The sequence below is a fragment of the Misgurnus anguillicaudatus genome, chromosome 17 (genome assembly GCF_027580225.2).
Source record: "Misgurnus anguillicaudatus chromosome 17, ASM2758022v2, whole genome shotgun sequence".
Taxonomy (NCBI): domain Eukaryota; kingdom Metazoa; phylum Chordata; class Actinopteri; order Cypriniformes; family Cobitidae; genus Misgurnus; species Misgurnus anguillicaudatus.
Genome location: NC_073353.2, coordinates 3732769 through 3757197, shown reverse-complemented (window position 1 = coordinate 3757197; position 24429 = coordinate 3732769). Strand labels below are relative to the sequence as shown.

At 36.5% G+C, this 24429-nt stretch overlaps 1 protein-coding gene across 1 annotated transcript in view; it reads left to right on the top strand.

Moving 5' to 3' along the window:
• The first annotated feature begins 1872 nt into the window (after window positions 1-1872).
• The window catches only part of itga6a (integrin, alpha 6a), a 32036-nt gene continuing 9479 nt past the window's right edge, over window positions 1873-24429 (top strand). The window contains exons 1-11 of the mRNA XM_073854851.1: window positions 1873-2157; window positions 17247-17374; window positions 17559-17638; window positions 17784-18045; window positions 21490-21621; window positions 21713-21930; window positions 22043-22232; window positions 22447-22541; window positions 23577-23704; window positions 24056-24145; window positions 24226-24287. Of these exons, the coding sequence (XP_073710952.1) occupies window positions 1985-2157; window positions 17247-17374; window positions 17559-17638; window positions 17784-18045; window positions 21490-21621; window positions 21713-21930; window positions 22043-22232; window positions 22447-22541; window positions 23577-23704; window positions 24056-24145; window positions 24226-24287 (1558 nt within the window). The 5' untranslated portion in view covers window positions 1873-1984. The remainder of the gene's footprint in view (window positions 2158-17246; window positions 17375-17558; window positions 17639-17783; window positions 18046-21489; window positions 21622-21712; window positions 21931-22042; window positions 22233-22446; window positions 22542-23576; window positions 23705-24055; window positions 24146-24225; window positions 24288-24429) is intronic.

Sequence of the window (24429 nt, the reverse complement as noted above, 5' to 3'; positions counted from 1 at the left end):
CACATGTGCCCTGCCACTCAAACATTACAAGAGCCTCACTATCTTAACGTATCCCTATGAGAATTATGATGCATTGGACAGTTTGAAAAAAATTAGGAATAGCAGAATTTCACCCTTAATATAACAGAAGCAAACATAAGGTAACAGCATTTCTGTGCTGACTGAAAGAATATCCCGTATACACCTCTGTCCATTATCAGTGTACTGAAGCACAAATAATAATACCATTATGCAGGAAACCCTCTTTGTGTCCAACTTTGCTTTCCAGGTATACAGTTTCCCATGTGTTCCTTAGGAATCAAATCCCTAATTTTGGCATTGCTGGGGCTATACTCTAAAGATTGAGCCACAGGAACACCACATTTTAAACCACACAGAGATGATACCATATTGATCATTAGAGGTAAAAGTCATAGCTCTGATGGCAGTTATTCATTTTCTGAAAGAGAAATGCTGTAATACTGCTTGTGGTAAAATGATGACGATGCACTTTACGCAGCCTGGATACGAACTGATGACTGGATGTCCGTGTGACCTCATGTGATGTCATTACCGGGAAGAGAGACAGTAAAGGTTTTAGTACATCTATATACATAAGTGAACCCCATCGCATACTGATGCGTTTTAGCAGTGCAGGAGCAAATGCCTTCAAGCAATAATTAAGTTAGTATGCTATGCAGGCTATTTATAGTGACTATTTACAATTATTCAGCACTTTCCTTATTACAAACTGCAACACTCTATATGAATTTTAATCCTTGTCTAGGACACCTGCAGTTTATTAAAGGGATAGTTTACTTTAAAATGAAAATTCTGTCATGATTTACTCATCCTCATGTTGTTCTAAACATGTATGAATTATTTTTTTTCTGATGAACACAAAAGAAGATATTTTGAGAAATGATGGTAAACACACAGCAGATAGTGACCATAGACTCCATAGTAGGAATAAAAAAAATGACGGAATTTAATGGGTACCGTCAACTGTGTGCTTACCATCATTTATCAAAATATTTTCTTCATTATTTATCACAATACTTCCAAAATATTTTTCCAACTATGGAAGTCTATGGTCACTTACTGCTGTGTGTTTATCATCATTTCTCAAAATATCTTCTTTTGTGTTCATCAGAAAAAAAGAAATTCACACAGGTTTAGAACAACATGAGGATGAGTAAATGATGATGACAGAATTTTCATTTTAAAATGAACTATCCCTTTAAAGAGGAAGAACTACACTGCAAAATGACCATTTTCATATGGATGCATTATATGCCATTTTTAAATACCAGTGTAAACTTAAACCAGTGTCTCAGATTTCATATGTTAACTAGGTTTATTAGTTATATGTGTGTGAGCACGTTTATCAGGATCAGATTATTGCTTCGGACTTTATCGACCGTCCATATGGACAGCAAGAGATCAATGCTTCCTCTGGAGGTGACATGTCCTTTAAATCTATATTTCAGCCGTATCAGTGTCTCATCCATCTACTCTGCTATGAATAAGAAAAACTATAGCTTTATTGACGTTTAGTACAAAACATTTTAGCAGTGTTTCTGTAATGGCACTAGAGTTTTGAATCGATTAATTCTGTAGCATTAAACTGCGTCCGCATGTTTACGCTTTGCTATCACGAAAAAAACTAGTTGCACACAAATATCCACACGTTTTAACACTCGAAATCATGTCAAGAACTTATTAAATGTTATAAATAGTTATAAAATATAAAAAATGTAACATCTACATATCCTGAACCTAGCTGCATCTACATGTTCATGAATTACAAATGTACTCTCGTTTATCTCTCTGAATGACGTAGAGCACTGAGGGGACTGGAGAGGAGAGGGAGGAGGGGACAGGGGTCTCTCTCTCTCCCTCTCTCTCTCATTGAGCGCAGCGCAGTGCGGCTTGTACTCAGTGCAGCGGGATCAACTGCACACAAGGGCTATCTATATTCATACAGCATAATTATTTACATGCAATGGAGGTACTTTCTTTAAACGTGTGGTGGATTTTAACATTGCTTACATGGACGTCTGCGAGCGCGTTTAACCTGGACACGCAAAACGTCCTGAGGAAGAATGGTGAACCCGGTAGCCTCTTTGGTTTCTCTCTGGCTTTGCACCGACAACTTCAACCTACCGATAAAAGAATGTAAGTATAATTAATAAGGTGTCGATTATTGTGATTAATTGCAAAATTGATAAGATGCGCCGCGCGCTGTGGGCGCTCCATACCCGGTCATGTTCCGTCCTTCGTGCACCTGTGCCTCTTATTTTCAGTCAGTTGTGATACTTTTTTCTCTACAGCAACTTAAAATGTGTGTGTGATTGATACTTTATTTAGAATATTTAAACAACCTTTTGGTGAAGTAAGTTATACCGCAGGCTAATTACTGTCCGTAGCACACTCACATCAGTCTGTTCTGCGCTATTGAGTTGCGGCGTGTGGGGGGAAGGCAGGGTGCTGGTGCTTAGACCGGGGCAAGTTAACAATACCCAACGTGATGTGACATGTCACCAATACACAATGGCTTTTCTTATTGAAAGGATTCAAAGAGCACCCTTGAAAAGTTTTGAAGAAGTTTTTTTGCACAGCAAATAATTGCCTTCCTCTATATGTTCTTGTGTTATGGTTCTCATTGTGTCCTTTACATGGCTGTAAGGTTCTTTGAAGCACCAGTTAACAGATTAAACATTTTATTGTGTGCTAATGTTTGACCTCAAATAAGTTCAACGAGATCATACTGAACAGATAAAAATAGGCTACTCTGATTTTCTTGAACCATATTCAGATTTTTTATGTACATGCTTATCTTATAGTGATGACACATTATCTAAATGTTGTGTAAAATGACCTTGTTGTTATTTGGTATGTGTTTCACTTAAGCCTGTTCTCTGCCTGGTACAGTAAAGATGGTAAGGTCTATCTGAGGCTATAAAACATCTGTCAGTATGGGATCCCTTTATGGACTAGTTTGAAATTTGAGGAAAAGCATGGTACCCTATTCCAAAGGCAGATGGTTAACTTCTGAGGCAAAGATCTATTTAATGTCTGTAACAACTTCCCTAAAGCCTAGAAAGTAACAATAATTGCAGTGCTTTCTAGAGATAAGTCAGGATAAGTGATGTGAACAGGGCTTATCCTAGTTCAAGATAATGCATGTTTGAGCTGCCTTATTTGAAAACACCTTGCACTGACACATCTTAAAATAAATCACTGCTATTGTTTTGTCTTAAGATGCACACTAGTAGGGTGATTCTCACGAAAACTTGGTTTTAAAAATGTCAAGCATGAAAATGTGAAGCTTAAATTTACTTTTTTTCCCACCAGACATTGAAAAACAAAGTCTGGAGTAAATGGGAACATTAATTTAAAAACTTTTACTTATCATTTAACACTTTTTGTAACATAATTTAAAAAATTAGTCCTAAAAAATCTCATTACCGCAACAGTCAGAAAACATCAACACTGACATATTTTCAAAATGACATGACAAACCTGAAAGAACATAATTTGGAGATTCTGCACATGCATTTAAAATCAAAGTATTATGCTTCTATTAATTAAATTAACATTTAATAAGCATCTGTTGCGGTAATGATAATCAAAATGTTGTGTAAGCATTCTGACAAGACAATATTTCAAATTAACTGTAAAAAAATGATCTTACATGGTAGCCATCTTGACGTAACTGGTCCATGTGCTTGGTCACTCAAAATCAAACTTTATTAAAATTCTGTATGTGTGCTTAAACTCTTCTCAAAAAGTGTTGCGGAGGATGAGAACATCAGGCATGGACACATCATTTTCCTAATTTTTCTTCATTATTATTATACATGAATATTCAGTAAATATTTTTTCTGTCATCTAAAGTAGTCTAGCAAAACATCCATTTATTTTTTATCTTAATATTTTTGTGTTAATTTGATTAAATTACAACATAACGCATGTTCAAACACAGCCGGACACATTGCGGTAATGAGAATTTCAGCAGAAAATGAGATAAAATTTACAATTATAAATTCTTATGTTGAAATCACACATTGTGCAAGGTAGAACACAGTATTGTGTTAATTCTGATGCTTTTTAATGTTACTATATTACACATTTTAAAGCTAAAATCATTAGTGCCGTGGTGTTTCAATGGTTTTGTGAAAATCACCCAGTAATGTTTTTATAAGGTATGTATGTATGTAAAAACTGTCCTAAAATAACTAAAACCTAATCCTGGATTAATCTAAACCCTGTCTGGGAAACTGCCCCATAGTGTTAAACATAGACCGTTAGTTTCTCTGCCTAAGATCAGTTTGAGATCTGAGATTAACAAGAAAGGCTGAATGATTGACTGAGAGTGTGATGGTGGTCAATGACTGAAACAAACACACAGGGTGGGATTTCTGTGTGTGTGTGTGTCTGTTTGTTCATTTGTGAGTGTGTTTAAACAGTTGTGTACAATGAACAAGTGTGCTGGAGGAGCGGAAGACAGACACCTGTTTACAGTATCTATACTGCCATGAAAGTGTGGAGCACCTGTGAACAGCATTGTGTGTCTGTCTGTCTATCTAATTGCATAGCTGATTAGATGTCCTGTCAGATAAAGTGTCTACTAAATGCATATATGTAGACTCATGAGCTACTTGGAATTCCTCAGCAGTTTGGTGGTATTTTCTCCAGTTTACCTTGAAAAGAGGATCAGGTCTACGAGGTTAAGGTTAGATAGGGAGGAGTTTACAGAGGGCATGAAGTGAGTGAATGTGAGAAGGCACAATAAGAAAATGTCTCACTGTGTAGCACCAGCACTATTATCAGAATACAGAATGCAGTCGAGATAAAAGTGTGATGTGAATATCTTACAGTGACACGTACGCAGCTGTACAAGCCTCATTCCTGCCAGTAATCTCAAGTGTGGTGGTAAGACTCTGAGTGTTGAAAGCCCATTTGTGCTGCATGACTGCCATGACATTACTGCTCCAATGATTTCACATTGGTTATGAAATCTGTGCTAAAAGTTACACTTTTACCACAACGATGTCTGGACTGAATTGTGAGTTAAAAATTCAAGATGCTTGTTCAGCAGGTTCTAGATTTCTAGTTAACGCCAGACTTTAGGGAATCAGGTTTCCTGCCTGTAAGAGGTGAACAATCGACTTGTAACCAAGTCTCTGGTTCTTTTGGCAGATGCCATTCAAGTAGCCTGGATTTCAGTAGCTGCTTCTTTTAATGCCACACAAATCGTCTTCCTTCCTGACATTCATAAAGCTTCCTGTAGTCTAAAAAGAATCAGTGCGGATCCGCTGTTGTCAACTCAATGCAGGAAACCACAAAATTCCCAAAACTCCCAGATGGACATGTTGATGCTGCTGTGAATATTGTGAGTGGATAATGAACAGGTCGGCATGTGTTTACACCGGAGCAGGAGGAATCAGGGCATATGTACAACCGTCCATCTGGGCTCCTGTAACATGACATGAGAGCCTTTTTTCTTTTCTGGTCTTCTCGGTTTCTAGTATTGAACAAATCAGATGTGTGTCGCCTCTCAGGTGCGTGTGTGTGTGGTTGTTGGCCTGTGAGGTTTATTGTTAAGTAAAGTTACAGATGTTGATATGCTTTGTTGCACTACAGGGTTTGAGCGTATAATTACATCCTGTTTCATAATGTTTTTATTTGAATGTAACGCCATCCTGTCAAAAAATATTTTTGGCATCACTAATTTCACTTTACTATACTGTCAGTCCCAAAAAAAGTTTGTTTACCTTGATAAAGTAAATAACCTGGTTGCCTTAAAAATTAGTTAAATTAACTAAACATTTTAAGGCCACTAGGTAACTTAGCCTACTTTTTAACCAACAATCTTTTTTTACAGTGTAGCTGTCACTGGTGTGTAGTGCTGGGCAAAGATTAATCGTGATTAATCGCATTCAAAATAAAAGTTATTTTTTGTATAATATAAGTGTATGTGCTGTGTGTAATTATTATGTATATTTAAACACAGAGACATACATATATACTGTACATTTCCAAAATTTGTATTTATTTATATATATATATATATATATATATATATATATATATATATATATATATATATATATATATATATATATATATATTAAATTTATATATAATATATAATATTATGTGTGTGTGTGTGTGTGTTTATTTATATATACTAAAGCAATAAACCCCGAGAAGCAATGGGTTACCAGTGCATTTTATAACAGCTAAGGGGCGTTGTTAGGCACGACGCTTCGCGTCGTGCCTAACAACGCCCCTTAGCTGTTATAAAATGCACTGGTAACCCAATGTTCGAGGGGTTTATTGCGTTTATAAAACGGTTACTTCATATGCATAACGTTAGCGGGATTTTTTAAATAAAACCCAAAAAAGTTGTAATTATATTAGTACAAATATTACTCTTCCGCCAAACAAAGTAGTTCCTCAGAATCAAGTGTGACTGAAACAGAGCGCAGTTCCCAACCAACACAGACACAGCAAAGACACAATGAAAGTATGATTTAAGACTGTGGTGTTTATTTTATAAATCACCATTCATCTAATTTATACATTAACATTTATATCGTGCAACTGTTGAAGTGATGATCAAATATGCTTGGAAGCATGCTGAACTCTTTCCCCGTCAGCGGTTTTTTTTTTAAGTTGCCACCCAGTTTTAGTTTAATGCCTTCCAGAAAATTATCTTCTTTATAAAAACATAAAATATCAAATGAAAGAACAGACCATCCGCTTTGAAACAAAAACAAACAAAAAAACATTTCATCCTACCTTCATTTGATCTCTTATCACCTCTCAAATTTTTTTATTAAAAGCGGAAATAATTCCATTTTTGTGAAGAACTTTAGTAAGAGATCAGATTCAGACGGAGCCATGAACAGTACTACATGGTGTTTTCAGTGAATGCGTCAATGTTTAAATTGGGTAAGATCGCCACCCGGTGGATAATAGCGGACGTATGAACTTGAGTTATAAAATCCTCAGACAACGTTTTCTCTTTATCGACGAGATGACTCAACAATATTTATTGACATTCATCTGGATATCGCCATTAATTGTGCAATTGTAGACAAATTAAAAATATGATTTAAGACTGTGGTGTTTATTTTCATAAATCAATACGCAGCAACAGTGGCGCAGTGATACTTATGTAATGTGGTCTGAACCGTGAGGTTACCGGTGTATTTTATCACGGCTTAGAACGCGTTTCAACCAATCAGAATGAAGAACCAGAACTGCCCGTTTTATAAATAATAATTACACAGACCACACACTTGTATATTATGCTAAAAATAACTTTTATTTTGTATGCGATTAATCGCGATAAATCTTTGCCCAGCACTACATGTGGTACCCATTAGAAAAGTACGCTAAGAGATTTGCGCCTAAGAGTGAATGTTAGGAGGTACTGGTACCAATTACCAAATGTATTAGGACCCTTTATAAAGGGCAATAATGTCCTGTTGACAGCCTGGGACCATTTTTGTTTTCTGTGACAGTGTTTATATTTCTAAACTTTTAAACTCAACAACACATCCTTTTATAAACCAGTGCACCCCCAAAATTACCATACACTAGTCTCAGTCTTTATTTAAAAATGTTATCCATGTCAGACTGTTATTGTGGTATAATTTTTTCTACCCAGTCTCCTGAGGTTGCGTATAAATAGCACGAAGTGTAAAACTCGTGCAATACATACGCCAAATTCCACTTTGGCGTGATATGATACGCAAGTCCTTCCCATTCACTTAAACGGGGCATCTTTTTTTTTGTCATTTTATTTATTGGTTTCTCAATTTTTTTCTGTTTTTTAAACCATTTTCGCTTGGGTTTAGGGTTAGATTTTAGATTTGCTTAATGAGGTTATTTAATATACAGGTTTCTCTATGTTTTTGTCCGTATTTAAGCCATGGTCGCTTGGAGTTGGGGTTAGAGTTGGGGTTTGGGTTAGGATGTCATTTTTATATAACAAAAAGTTGTTCTAACCCTAAACCCAAGCGAAAATGGTAAAAAACAGCAAAAAAATTGAGAAACCAATAAATAAAACGACAAAAAAGATGCCCCGTTTAAGTGAATGGGAAGGACTTGCGTATCATATGCACGCCAAAGTGGAATTTGGCGTATGTATTGCACGAGTTTTACACTTCGTGCTATTTATAGGCATTTTCAGGAGACTGGGCTGAATTTTTTCATAATTCTGCCCTAGACAACAATCCATGATTGATCCCCTGTCTAAACTGGTGGTACTTGGACAGAATGATCAAAGATAAGGACCAAACCTTTCTCTGTTCAGACAAAGATCTTGAAATCCAACACCCAACATAACCCATCACAACCCAAAAGAAATGCATCACACCCATGTAACCTTACACACACATATTGTACCCTAAAACAAACGAACCACACTGAAAAATAATCCAACGCACACATCATACGTCAACACAACCCAACACCTGCATCACACCCCCAATAAAACGTACGCATATACCCAAACCAAAAAAGTCACATTCAAACAAGCTTTGTTACGTTATAGATTTATGAAGCTAAACAACTGTAGTGAATGTATTGAAGAGAGATAAAGCATCACTTGTAACACATTTGTACAGTTCGTGCCCAGTTGTGAGGAGCGGCTGGGACTCAAGACAGCTGCACCAACTTTGGCACGGATGGTTTTGGTCTGTGTAAGACTGTGTATTGGTGAAAGGTTATCCGTCTGGTGTATTTTCTGATGAAAAGATGGAAACCTCTGTATGACTGGATTGATGGGTACAGACAGCTGGGTCTGGTCATTTTTTCTTCTTTTGAGATGATGCGTCACTCTGAAGCAGGTATAAAGCTGACTCACTATGACTAGTGATCATTAGAAATTAAGAAGTGGGATTTGAAGAGAAAAGGGTCGATTTTCCTCTAGAGATGAAGAGATTTTACAGTGTGTGTGAGATAGATTGCAGCCAGCTGTTATGATACTGGACACAGCTGTGTAGAGAGAAAAAAGACTACACACACACACACACACACACACACACACACACACACACACACACACACACACACAAACACACACAAACGCACACACACTGACCGCTGTTCACTTCACCATTCCTCACTCTATTAATCCTCATTATAGCTGTTGCAGTCTATCCATTTACAGTATGTGAACACTACACACATAATCATTAAAGTTAAATGGCTGATGGCTGAATTACAATATCTGAAATATTTTTTCCAAAAATTCTGATCATGCAGATTACACAACCTCTGTTTTATTGCTTATTCAATTTATGGTCAACATTAAAACACTGATTTTCAATAAGCATTTACCCTTTTCTACAATCAAGCCTGTTACAGTGTAAAATAAAGACAATGAGACAATCTAAACCTTTTCTTCACTGCATCATAAAGCTCGATATGGCTCACTTTAGGGGGGTTTCCACTGTGTACAGTATCTAGTTTAGATACTGGTACCACTAGTACCATTTTTTTTAGTACCACTTCATGGTACTAAAGGTTCCAAGCTAGCCACCGATTTACGATTGTCACGTTAGTAGAGGTGGCGCAACAATAACAATAAATCTTTAACCCCACCCAAATTAAAGTGGTACTAAAGTGCAGTGGTAAAGCAAACCAAGCAAATGTAAAGTGAGTTGAGTCATGTTGTACTACATAATGGATAAACAACTTAAAGGGATCGTTCACCCAAAAATTTGCTGTTTATTTACTCACCCTCAGGCCATCCAATGTGTTGGTGACATATAATCTCCTGAACTCCAAACTGAATGTCAGAATGGGAACGAAAGGTGATTTAAGCAATTTTGAGTGTGGCATGGGTGTTGGCAGTTAATGGGATTTTCAAGCACAACCATTTCTAGGGTTTCCAAAGAATGGTGTGAAAAGGGAAAAACATCCAGTATGCGGCAGTCCTGTGGGTGAAAATGCCTTGTTGATGCTAAAGGTCAGAGGAGAATGGGCCGACTGATTCAAGCTGATAGAAGAGCAACTTTGACGTTACAAACGAGGTATGCAGCAAAGCATTTGTAAAGCCACAACACGCACAACCTTGAGGCGAATGGGCTACAACAGCAGAAGACCCCACCGGGTACCACTCATCTCAACTACAAATAGGACAAAGTTGCTACAATTTGCACAAGCTCACCAAAATTGGACAGTTGAAGACTGGAAAAATGTTGCCTGGTCTGATGAGTCTCGATTTCTGTTGAGACATTAAGATGGTAGAGTCAGAATTTGGCGTAAACAGAATGAGAACATGGATCCATCATGTCTTGTTACCACTGTGGAGGCTGGTGGTGGTGGTGTAATGGTGTGGGGGGATGTTTTCTTGGCACACTTTCGGCCCCTTAGTGCCAGTTGGGCATCATCTAAATGCCATGGCCTACCTGAGCATTGTTTCTGAGCATGTCCATCCCTTTATGACCACCATGTACTCATCCTCTGATGGCTACTTCCAGCAGGATAATGCATCATGTCACAAAGTTTGAATCATTTCAATTTGGTTTCTTGAACATGACAATGAGTTCACTGTACTAAAATGGCCCCCACAGTCACCAGATCTCAACCCAATAGAGCATCTTTGGGATGTGGTGGAACGGGAGCTCCTTGCTCTGGATGTGCATCCCACAAATCTTCATCAACTGCAAGATGCTATCCTATCAATATGGACCAACATTTCTAAAGAATGCTTTCAGCACCTTGTTGAATCAATGCCACGTAGAATTAAGGCAGTTCTGAAGGTGAAATGAGGTCAAACACAGTATTAGTATGGTGTTCCTAATAATCCTTTAGGTGAGTGTATATATTCAACTGTAAAAATATACTTTTTGTTTTGTTTTTTGCCATATGAGTTGTAAAATTAGAAATCTATTTGTTGCCCTGAAATACATTTTGAAATGCTAATATATGAAGGCTTAAACTAAATACATTGCCAAATAAATATATTTAATTAAGCTTTACTGTCTGCAAAATGTATTTAACATATAATTAAAACATATTTTTGGCCAGAGAAATGTATTTTTTTTTTACTTTACTTGTGTCCTTATGGTGCGCATTTAGTACACCAGGTTTATTTTTTATAAATCCTGATATGTGCGTGGAAAATTGCGTATGCACATTTCTATGCCCATTTTGTACGTACGCAACGTTTATACGTCAGGCCCCAGGAGTTGTGGGGATTACTATTTTGTATTGGATATACAGTATCTGCTACACTTAAAGTAGCAGAAACATTGATTTGCATTATATAAATCACAGAGCGCTGCAGTTTCTGCAAAATATCTTCATTGATGTTCACTGAAGAAAAAGTATCACCAAAATGTCAGATGGCCTGATGGTGAGTAAATAAACAGCAAATGTATATTTTGGAGTAAACTATCCCTTTAAATATAGAGTACAGTACAGACACACTTACTTTTACAGTATTAACTTTTATTGTTTGTAAGGTAATGTTCAGTCTGGTGACCCGGATTAAATAAAACCTTGTACTGCTAACAGTGAAATGCTTTGGATAATCAAACACAAGTGTTTCACAGCTGAACTGCTCCGAATTATAAATTCCCATTTATGCCTGAAAATAAGGCAGGGCAACATTCTTTAGCTTTTGAAGTAAATGACTCCTTTCCCATTATTTCTCTAATGAGATATATTCTCCTTCCTTATGTTGGCTGGAAACGGGGTGTGCCAGGTTGACAGGCCACATTCTCCACATTCAATTTTAATGATTTGTCTTGCATTAGTTCCTCTGTCCATTAATGACTCAAGGCTGCATTGTCTACTAAATCTGGGACTCTGGAGATTAAGAGAAGAATATTATACAATACAAAACACAATAACTTTAAGTAAATACAGTCGAAAGTGTGCACTTCTGAAAAACCCATTGGGATTAGGTGCAAATTGATCAGAAAAAGAGTGCTTTCATACTGAAAGATATACTTTTGTGTTTATATAAAGGAGTTAATTGAAATAATTTTTTTTCCAGCGTGTAAGCATTTCCTTTTCTCGCTTCCTTCTGAGTAACTTAAAGAGGTGTCATGTTGACTACATTGTCTTCCTTAGTAACAGCAAACACACAGCACAATTTGCCATGTCAGCAATTACAAAAACTGCAGTTGTCGTTTCTACTATAAAATCAATTTTTATACGATCAAAAGATTTAAGAGTCTTCTGAACTTATAATTTTCACCCATCTTTTGGCTCATAGCTTTATTGCAATAACAATAAAAGTATTGTATTATGGTATTGTGCTACAGTTCAATTATTGTAAGTGATGGTGTTGGGCTGCATGAATGGGTTTAGCCCTGGCTAGTCATATGTATATGATTAACAATGCCTATTATCTCATGCTGACAATGAAACATTTCATTCATGTGTATGGCCGGGTGTCCCAGTAGTGGCCTCATTGGAGGTCTTCAGTTTTCCCACAGCAGTCTACATGCTGATCTGAATGGATTCACTATGGTAGGATTATAAGGCACTGGATACCGAGATGAAACCTCTCAGCACTTTAATGGCTGGCCTGTTTCCAGTCAGAAGAGCCCTAAATCTTCAGCTCTGGCATGTCAATTCCAGTTGTTTGCTTTCCAAACCTTACAGTTCACCTGACACATTTTTGTGGGAATGAGGTGATGATCGTGTTTGTGGTAATGGTTCACCCAGCCTGATCTCATACATGTTTTACGAGTTGGCTAATTCGTATGATTTTGAAAGAAATGAGTCATAAAATAATGTATGATTATTTAAAAAACAAAAACATTAATGAAACGCCACCCCTAACCCCAACCTCACAGAGGCAAATGCAAGTCATACAAAATTGTAGGATTGTGGTGGTACAAATTAATGGGAATAAGCTACCTCATAAAATGCATATGAATTACCATGAGATTGTGTTGGTTCATCATGTAGACAACTTACCAAGTGGCTCGGTTAAAAAATACTTATAATAATATATAATAATAGTAAAAATTGTAGTACTTATAACCCTATATGATCTGATGTGGTCACAATATAGTAGGAGCTGTTGTGTAATGCCATACACAAAGGGGCAGTTTCCCGGACAGGCCTTATCCTAGTCCCAGACTAAAATGCATAATATATGCATTAATTTCAAAACACCTTGTACTGATATATTATATTTTAACATATATCAGTGACATTGTTTTGTCTCAAGATGCGCAGCAGTAAAGTTTTTTTGTAAGATTTGCTTGTAAAAACTACTTAAATGTACTAACATAACCTAGTCCTGGATTAATCTAAGCCCTGTCCGGAATACCCACCCATAGTGTACTCATAATGTGACCCAAAAATGAAAGTCTCTGTTTAGTCTTTGTAAACCTCTATATTTTTTTTTTGAGGATGTTGTTTTGAACTTTCAAGGACAATTTTGGTTTTGAAAATACAGCTAGGCCAGAAACACACACACTTCAAATAATGACTTTCTTACTTTTTCCCTTACTTTTCCAGTATTTTTGTCTTGTTTTCAGTACAAATGTCTGACAATTCTTAAATTGAGATGTACTTTCTTGATGAGCAAAATGACCAAAGAAAACAAGTCTCGTTTTTCAACCAAAAACAAGCACAAAAAAAAATCGTTATTCATTAATTCCTTGTGTTGCCTGTATGTCTGTCAATCTTTTCCAGTTTTTCATTTACTAAAGTGGCCAGATCAGTCGATTCATCCAGGCAGCAAACGTTCTGGTAATGTTTCATTAGAATAACAGCTGCCCAGAGCGGACTGTTCTGAAGTGCGGTGTATTATGAAAACTGTGTGTCCCACTGTCATGCTTTACTCAATCTGTCTAGTAGATTGGAAAAAGACAAATGAAATAGGAAACGTAGCCCACGATAGTTGTTAGTTGTAGGCAATGCAGGAATCTCTCCTCTTGGGAGAGGTGTGTCTGGAATGAACTGTGGGAAATGGGATCGGTTGTAAAGATTCCTTTATGTTCCTTAAAAGCACAAATGCAGTTTTAGAAATGCAGTTATAACTGGAACAAAAGTGATAGGAATAAGTTGTGTTGAAGCCATTGTGTTAGGATCCTTTCACATCAAATTCACCAACAGGATTTGCGATAAAAACAATGCATTACTTTGTGTTTAAAGCTGCAGTTTAGGTCCATTATAACAATCACTGTATGAATCACAATTTATGATCTGTCAGATTCAGAATAGGATATTTCAAATAATTTGGTATTACCTAGCACTAGGTTACTAGCTTGTTTTTTATCCTGTGTACATCTGCTGTTTAGCTGTCTGTGATCTGTCATTGAGAGCCGGCGTTAAGTTGAGGAGTTCTTTGCGCTGGTGTGAATTTGCTTTTCGTTACGCCTGACAAATATTTGTTTTGTTATTGAGGAATAGACCATTCATAGGTGATTTGTTTCATGTTTGGTGTGAAAGGGCTTTTATATATGAAGAGTTGCAGCATTCTCTCAAGCGGTGGGGGTGTGTCCACTGTCTGTGCTGAAACCACGCCCACTCACGCCAAACCTGTCGTCTCTCTTAAATTTCAAATACAGCTACAACCTGAATGAATGCTAGTGATTGTGTTAGGGGTGGACCACATCCTTAAACAGTTTTTTATCATTTCTGTGTTCAGGATTATTTGGGCGGGGCTCAAATGGTGGCTCAATGACACACTTAAGCCACCATTTTAGCCCCGCCCAAATGATCCTGAACACAGAAATGGCAAAAAACTGTTTATCGATCCAACTCTGAAATTCAGTACTACATAGTTTACAGTGAGGTGATTTTACAGAGACTTTAAACAGAAATCGATTTTCAGCAAAGTCCTCTAAGTGCACTGAGATTAATTGGATGAACGACTGAGTATTTTACTAGCAATACTGATATCGCAGACATGCGCATCGAAATTCTGTGTTCAGCCTGCGTGGTACTGTTACAATGTGTTTCATGCAATATCCACTCTTCACCGCATAGTTGTACTATATATGTTTTTACTAAATACGACAATAACTACGTCAAGAACAACCACCTTCGAGTTTCAGCCTGAGTTGTTTTTAGTTCACAGCAACTGTTTAAAAATTTGTGTCACATTCAACCGTTCGGAAAGGTAGGTGGGACTTTTATCTTGGTACTGACGAAATTTCTTCAAAATCTATTTTGGCGAAGCCAAGGTATTTAAATAAATCACGGAAATTTGGTCACGTTTGTGGTGGTAGATTAGTGAACGTCCTGTCAGAACTTCCATACAGGCATCGTCCTAAAAACCATGGGTCTGAATCTGAATATGACAAACTAATTCCAACTAAAATAGTAAATGAAAGAACTAACAAAATTCTGATAAAATGAGAAAGCTACATGTAAAAACATGTAAATAAGCACACACCTTCCATTGAAATCCATGTACAACTTTTTCCTCTGATTTCTAATCTTAAAAATATCACAACTTTTTCAATCCTCAACAGATTTTTACATTCCAGGTCTCTTTGTATACAGGGAATTGTGTGCTGTCTAGTCATGTGATGAATCTTGAGCTTAGGGGTGTTTCACAGTTTTGTTATCCTAATTTTGCAGTTAAAGGAGGTTTACAAAATAAATTAAGATATTGGGTGAATTTTTAACCTTTTACCTTTATCCGGAAAAGACAGCGAAGAGTAAATGGAGAGATAGATGTGGGATTCGGAAACAACTGTAGATTACATTTAAACTTGTGTTCCTTGTAAGTATACTTGGACCTGAATACAATCTGAATGTGTCAGCCACATGCATCACAGCACCCCAAACAATGTGTGCTTCAGTTTATTCATTTTTACCTTTTAATTTCTCACTTCTTCATCATTTGCAATGTTTCTCGAGTTCACACTTACAGTCAGATAGAATGAATGGTATGCGCATTTGGCATGCTGTCTAAGGAGAGGGCTTCGAGCTCAGTATTTGGCCCAAACCCAGAGCACCACCCCCCATCCACACACACACATAAACTCTAGTTTACTCTATTTTCCATCACACTGATTTTATGCACATTTTGAAGTATCGCATAATAAACAAGTAATGAAAATGTCAAGTTTCAAATCCCTTAATTTACCTAATTCACATTTATTTGTTTTTCTTTTTTGCAAATATTGAAAAGTTTGTATTGAAACAAGGAAGTGGAAGAGGTTTTGCAACAAAAAAAAAGTTTCATGCAGAAGTTTTGCAGCGAAAGATCTAATTTTCTTGAGTACAAATGAAATAATAACTAAAGTGGCATTTCAATTTCTAACACAAAAACTTTTCAGTGCCATTAAAGCGAAATGACTAAACCTAAACAAAAGGGGTGGTTTCCCGGACAGGGATTAAACTAGTCCCAGACTAAAATAAATGTAAGAGCTGTCTAAACGGAAAACTTGTACTGACATGTCTTAAAATACATCAGTGCTCGGGAAACCACCCCAGAGAGTTTTGCATCTGAGCTTTTTGGTGCAGTTTTCCGGACAGTGTTTACATAAATCCAGGACTAAGCCTTAGTTATATATTAGGACATTTAAGTAGTTTTAAAAAACATACCTTACAAAAAACAATACTGGTGTGCATCATGAAACAAAACAATGGCACTGATATATGTTAAAATATGTCAGTGCAAGAGGTTTTTGAATTAAGGTCAGCTCAAACATGCAGTTTAGTCTGGGACTAAGATAAGCCCAGTCCGAGAAACTGCCCCTTTAAGATCTATTTATTGCTATTGTGGCTGGAAATGTGATGTTTGTATAGGTGAAAGTGTGTTGAGTTGTTTTGTGTTGACAGCGGTGTATGTAAATAATTGATTTGGTGCAGCTGGTTAATGTCAGGAAGACACGGAGCCATGAAATAATCTGTCAAATCCTCTTCATCAAACAGCATTAGTTATATTTACATTAGCATGATTATTATGTCATATATACAAAGACTTTTCCAGTCTACTCTGCAGTTAAAGTCTAAAACAGCATCCTAACCATTCTCACATGCAGTGACTTATTACAAATGCTCTGCAACTGTACATATAGGCCAAAAACACTTAAAGTCATTACATTACTGTTATTATGTGATGTTTCAGTAAGCACAAACAGTATATAAACATTACTGTACTGTAGCTCACTAAGTTTTGAACAAAGCTGGATTCATGCATGCAATCTATAGCAAATTCATTACCATTGTTTGTCACGGTTTACTGAGATCAGTTGAGCTTCCTAAGGCAGTGAATAAAAAGTAAACTCAGCATGATGGTAAATATTGTTTTGCAGATTGTTGATTGGTGCTCCCAAGGCCAAGGCTTTATCCAATCAGAATGCTAACATCACCGGTGGGCTGTACAGCTGTGACATCACAACCCATCCCAATGATTGTACACGGGTGGAATTTGACAATGATGGTGAGTTTTATGTCTCAGACAAACAGAAAATAAGTTGAAATTATAAGAAATGATAGTTGTATGCTAAATTCCAAACTTACATTTCAAACATGAATTTATTTTAAATGACCATGAACTGCAACATTTTGTAATTTTCAGGTGTATATGTATGATTTGAATTTAGTATTGATTATATTTCTCATAGTGGATGTTCAGGTGGAGAGTAAGGAGAACCAGTGGATGGGTGTAACCGTTCAGAGTCAGGGACCTGGAGGCAAGATTGTGGTACGTCAAGAACAAAGCTAACCATCCCTATTGACTTTATAACACAACAGTATTACTATGGTAGATAAATGGTATTGTCACACACTGTTTCTTCACTATTTCTATACAGGGTTGCTTTATTAAGAAATCCTTTCTTTTTTTTCAGACATGTGCCCATCGTTACCAGCGCTTGTTGTTTGCGAACACAGCCCAAGAGGCGCGAGACATCACTGGACGCTGTTATATGCTCAGTCAGGACCTCAGCATTGACAGCCAATCAGATGAGGATGGTGGGAACTGGAAATTTTGTGATGGACGCACCAGGGGTCATGAAAGGTTCGGGGTCTGTCAGCAGGGCCTGGCTGCCACCTTCACTAAAGATTATCATTATGTCATCTTTGGAGCACCCGGAGCGTACAACTGGAGAGGTAGAATTGAAAGATATATTTAACATGATGTTACAACATGTTTTATGTTTCAGCATATGCACAAAATTGCCCTGCTAAAAAAACAATAGACACATCACAGAAATTCTATTGGTTTTATTGGGAATTTTATTGGTTTAATGGAATATGGCCCAAAACACATTACAGTGTATTGGTCTTTGTTGGTCTGTAATGGTATGTATTGGTTCTATTGGTTCTATGTATTGGTTCTAATGGAATATGGCCCAAAACACACTACAGTGTAGTGGTTTTAATGGTAAAAGCTAATGGTTCCTATTGGTATTTTAATGGAAACCATTATAATTTTCTGTAATGGTTTTATTGTTTTTTTTTTTTGGGTACAAAATATTGGATATGAAAAAGGTATATATTCAGTGAGAATTGTAAAATAAAAATAGTCAAGACTTCCAAAATAATCCAGCGGGCCAGAAAATATTGTTGGTGGGCCAGATTTGGCCCGCGGGCCGCCTGTTGCCGACCCCTAGCGTATGGGTTCAGTCATCTACCATATTTACCATGTACAGGCAGAGGTGACAAAAATGCAAAATGTTGTACTGACAGTGCCGGCACCAGCCGAGCGCTGATGAGGGGGCGAATGCATGAATGCATATAATTCTTCCAGATAGAAAATACATATAGTTGTGGTTCATTCCTTAAATTTTTACGCGTTATAAAAAAACATCTTTGTAAAGAACCACAAAAACTGCAGCTATAGCGAGCAACATAGAGAGGTCTGAACAATCGTATTATTTACAACAACAAAAAATAAAATGCATACCTACATATTAGCACAACACTGTTTATTTGGAGCTCAGACCCAGAGGTAGTGGCATTTGCTGTTGCTTCTTTTTAATCCATTTTCGAATGTCCATGGTGAAATTATTTAATGCAATATACAACCTTTAAAATTATGGATTGTTTGTAGCCTTCGTGTTTGCTTTCCGTAGTGTAAGAAATTTTACGTAATGTTATTAAGGTGGGGGAGCACGCTTAGTCAAACAACCAATCAAAATTCGACCTTGCCTCACTGCAGAGTAAAATAATAGGTTTGGGCCTGGTAGTGACCCCATTGTATTTGATTTCTTCATTTTTTCCTGCACTAAAAGTGTCTTAGCATTGGAGACCGTACATCATAAAGGTTTCAAACGTCAGTATGGCTCTCCTTCACCATTTGTCCAATTTGTAGATAGCATTTAGGCCCAAGGCGAAAAGTAATCAAGCTTGTGAATTGACCACCCAGCTAACAATTTTTTGTATCCCATAACGTTAGTTTTGCTTTACAGAACAATTTTTTTAAGGTTTATTTTTGATTCACCATGAAAATAGAAACCACTCAAAAATTTAGTGTTTTACATTTCCATATACTGTAATAAGAGGATTTAATCTATATATCTATATATATATATATATATTGAATATTTTGATATATATATATATATATATATATATATATATATATATATATATATATATATATAATTTTTAAAAATTACTTATTATAATTTTCTATTCAAATACTTATCATAACACATAAACTTCCTCAGCATCAAACATTGTATTTACTCTGGTTTCACGTATTTAGATATTTAAAGGGGTCATATTAAGAGATTTTTTTCAAGATGTAAAATAAATCTTTAGTGTCCCCAGAGTCCATATGTCAAGTTTTTGCTTAAAATACCTGACAGTAATTTATTATAACATGTTAAAATTGCCACTTTGAAGGTCTAAGCAAAATGTGCCATTTTGGGGTGTGTCCTTTAAAATGCAAATGAGCTGAAGAAATGCAAACATTAATCACAATGATGGTGGTTTGTTGAAATTGAAACTCAATTGTGCTGTTAATTATGTTTTCCCTTTCTCTTTTTCTCGGTACATAATTGCAGTTTTGTGATTGGATAGTGCAGAATAAAGTGGCGGTATTTTTGTAATTGGCCTTGCTACCTACATCACAAAGCAGACGAAATCTGAACAATTTAATTTTTCACATGCTTGCAGAGAATGGTTTACCAAAACTACAGTAAGTTACTGGGTTGATCTTTTTCACATTTTCTAGGTTGATAGAAGCACTGGGGACCCAATTATAGCACTAAACATGGAAAAAGTCACATTTTCATGCTATGACCCTTTTAAGTAAACTATATAAATAACCAATGACTTCAACCCAATATAGACGATTTAAAGCAGATATTTATTAAACGTTTCATTTACAGGTTAACAGATCTTACCACTGCAGTTTACAACATTTTTGTTTTTACATACAACAGTTAAGCTTCTCACTTAAACCTCATTCACACAGCACATTGGTTACAGAAAATTTCCGTAAAAAATTGAGAGGCTTCTGTGTGAACACAAACACGTCCCGTAAATGTTCTGGGACCGCTCCCGTAAAGAGGAAAAGTACTGTAACATTGCCGTAACATTCACGGAAAGCATTCTGTGTGAACAAGAAGCAGAAACAGTGCCGTAAGGGGCGTGCCAAGACACAGGGATTTAAACGCAGATCAGCATTCATGACGAGAAATGTCAGCAAACTGGACTGAAGCAGAGATCAGGGAGCTCGTCACTATCCACACTGAAGCTGAGATCATTCACCATGACAGAACAACGTATTGCATGCACCTTATGATCTTGTCATAAACTAAAATGCATGCGAGTGGTCTCGCGAGAGAGAAATCATGAATAATTAGCCAACTTCAGATGTTGTGGAAAAAACCAAAGTGCAGGACTTTAAACACGTCATGTGTCTTTACGGGATCTTTAAAGTAGGCTATGTGTGTGAATGCATGAACAGATTCCGGAAAATCATTGGCAGTGTGAACGAACCAAAAATCAAATGATCACGGATAAATCCCAGATGCATTTTCTGTGTATTTTTCATAATCTCTGTGTAAAAAGGGCTTTACTAACGTCATATTCTGTTCGTACAGACGTGTCAAATGGATCGGAAACTACTAAAGTATAAATTCATTTTTTACACATTTAAGTTACTAAATAAATAAAGAGAAAAAAGAAATCGCTAAAATCATTGTAAAACTGAACAACTGTAAATTTTTGCATCTCTTTGCTAAACACAGGAGAAAGTGTGTGCTGTCGCAGCAGAGGAGCATGAACAATATCCACCCTGCAACATTTTTGGAACGTTATTTAATCTTTAAAAAACGTTTTTATTTGGTTCCCTAAAAGGAAACCAAAATCGTAATCAAATTCCTATTTGCGAGCTATATTTTTTTATTATGTTTTGACTTTGTTTATTGGTCCACCCTCAGTCAGTACACAGTGAACTCTGTTGGTGAAAAATTGCACTGCAATATCTTCCAATTTCTTGAACTGAAATCCATAATTTTTCTGTGTCAGAATAACACCTCAAGTTATTACATTAATTTTGCTGCTTTGGCAATCCATCTCATCTCATTTCTTTATTTCCAGGTGTAGTGCGTGCTGAGCAGAAGAACAACACACTGCTGGATATGGGCATGTATGATGATGGTCCCTATGAGGTCGGGAATGAAAATCGCTTAGATCCAAATCTAGTGCCAGTACCAGCCAACAGTTACTTGGGTAAGTCTGACGTCTACATTTCTACAATTACAATTCTTCATTTCAGCATGCTTTGACAGACATTGTCATCTATATGTACACATGTTTCCAGGATTCTCTCTGGATTCTGGTCACAGTATCACAGAGAAAGGAAAGCTCATCATTGTGTCAGGAGCGCCGAGAGCCAATCACAGTGGAGCGGTGGTGTTTTTGCAGAAGGAAAGTGAAATGTCCACCATGCTCGCAGCTGAACACATACTAGAAGGACCAGGCCTTGCATCATCATTTGGATACGATGTCGCTGTGGTGGACCTGAACGGTGATGGTTGGGTACAGCTGTGATGATGAGATTACTTTGTGTCAAATTAGTATAAACATGAGGAACTAAACTTCATCCATTGCAATCAGGCAGGTAAATTGTGTGGATTTTGTCTACAGTTGGCAGGATGTCGTGGTTGGAGCGCCACAGTTCTTCCAAAGAGATGAGGAAGTGGGCGGGGCTGTATTTGTTTATATCAATAAAGCTGGAAGATGGAAGGATGTCAGTGCTATTCGCCTGAATGGAACTAAAGACTCGATGTTTGGACTGACTGTAGAGAACATTGGAGATATTAACCTGGATTCTTTTGAAGGTTGGCCAGCATTGTAAATACATTAACCTTAAAATCATCATATTTATGTTATATGGATTTTAATATAAACCTTGGATACCTTGGAAAGTATTTTGGATAAATAACTCCAAAGTTTCATTTTGTAAAATGACATAAAACGACATTAAATATTTGATATATATTATGTTGTTTATATGTTTATGTTAGGATGTTAATATGAGATTTTCTTGATCAGATATTGCAGTTGGCGCCCCATATGCAGACTCAGGGTTTGGTTGTGTTTACATCTACCACGGATCTGCTGACGGCATCAATACTAAACCAGCTCAGGTTAGACACTCTTCACTATCTCTCTGTCTCTTCTGTTCTTCTGTTTAATGGAAAATATCTTTGAGAAATCACAGATACATCAAATAATGGTTGAGCTGAAAGCAGTAAAGGCCTTTATCAGAATCTGTTCTTGAGCTTTTTCCAATGTTGTCTTGTCTAAAAGGTTTTCCATTTGCAGGATAAAACTTTGGTAAACAAATAGATACTTATGTTTGGTCTTATTGTATTCCATTGAATTGATTCATCACAAATATACATTAACCTGTTTGTAAATATACATTAATATTTGTAAGTTGCTTTGGATAAAAGCGGCTAAATGCTAAATGTAAATTGTACATCTGAATGTATTGTATATCTTTGTATTTATTGTATGTCTTTGTCTCTTAAATTCTATTTTTTTTGTGCTACTTTTTGCTGTAACCTTATTTGTGACCCTGGACCACAAAACCAGCTATAAGGGTCTCTTTTTTGAAATTGAGATTTAAACATCACCACTGATGTATGGTTTGTTAGGATATGACAATATTTAGCCGAGATACAGCTATTTAAAAATCTGAGTGTTTTTGAGAAAATCGCTGTCTAAATGAAGTCCTTAGCAATACATTACTGATTATAATGATGAATAAATGTTTGATGTATTTAAGATAGGAATTTACAAAATATCTTCATGAAACATTATCTTTACTTAATATCTAAATTATTTTTAGCGTTAAAAAAATCGATAATTTTGACTCAGTTGTGCTACTTATGACTGGTTTAGTGGTCCAGGGTCACATATGTATCTCATATACTGAAAATGAGCAGTGTTTCAAAAATGGTCCAGCCTGATCTAATGGAAATTCTGACGTATTTTACGAACCTCAATGGCACAGGGGCGAAAGCAAATAGTACAAAAACGTATAAGTTATGTCATATGAATTAATGTGAATGAGCCACGTTGTATAATCCTTACGAATTACCTTGAGATTGTGTTGAAGAGTTGTAGATCTAATCCAGCTTATAGATGCTAACGCTTGTAGCAATTATTCATTGTAGATACTGGAGGGCAGGCAACACAACATTAAGATGTTTGGCTATTCTCTGGCTGGAAATATGGACCTGGATCATAACTCCTACCCTGATCTTGCTGTGGGCTCTCTCTCTGATGCAGTTTTCATATACAGGTACTGAACGGTCATTTCTCATGTCTATGTTATTAACTCTTTATACCACCAGCCCGGTTGAATGCTTTATTCTGATTGGCTGAGAAATGTTACATGGGTGTTGATTATTTTTTGTAAACCACACATCTAACTTGTCAAATGTCTTAAAAATAGACACCAGAGCTTGTTTTTGATAACTGTGGTATAAGCGGAATAATTGACTCCGGTCCATTTAATTATTTGAAAATGTAAATGCACAACGTGCCACATAACCACCTTCAGTGTGCATTATTTTCTTATAAATCAACGGCCTGTCATTAATTATTCCTTACTTATGTGATGAGTAGTAACATCTCTGTTGTGTGCACGCAGGTCCAAATCGGTTGTTAGCATCAAGACAGAAGTCAAGGTCACGCCAAAGGAAATTGACTTGATGAAGAAAACGTGTGGCAACAGTATTTGGTGAGAGCTAAGAAAGTCTCGCACAGATTCATGAAAGCTGTCTTGTGGGAAAATACTTATCTATGTTTAATTCTTCACAGCTTGACTGTTGAGGCTTGTTTCTCATACAGAGCAAACCCCACCACCTACAACCCAAAACTCAGTGAGTCTGTTTATATTCTCATGTGAGAGACATTTTCAAATCTAGTGAAGTACAGACAGCCAGTTGTTGTAGCAATCATGCAGTCAAAAAAGTCTTGTTTTAGATTCTAGGATGAAATTTACAGCTTAAACATTTTCATATT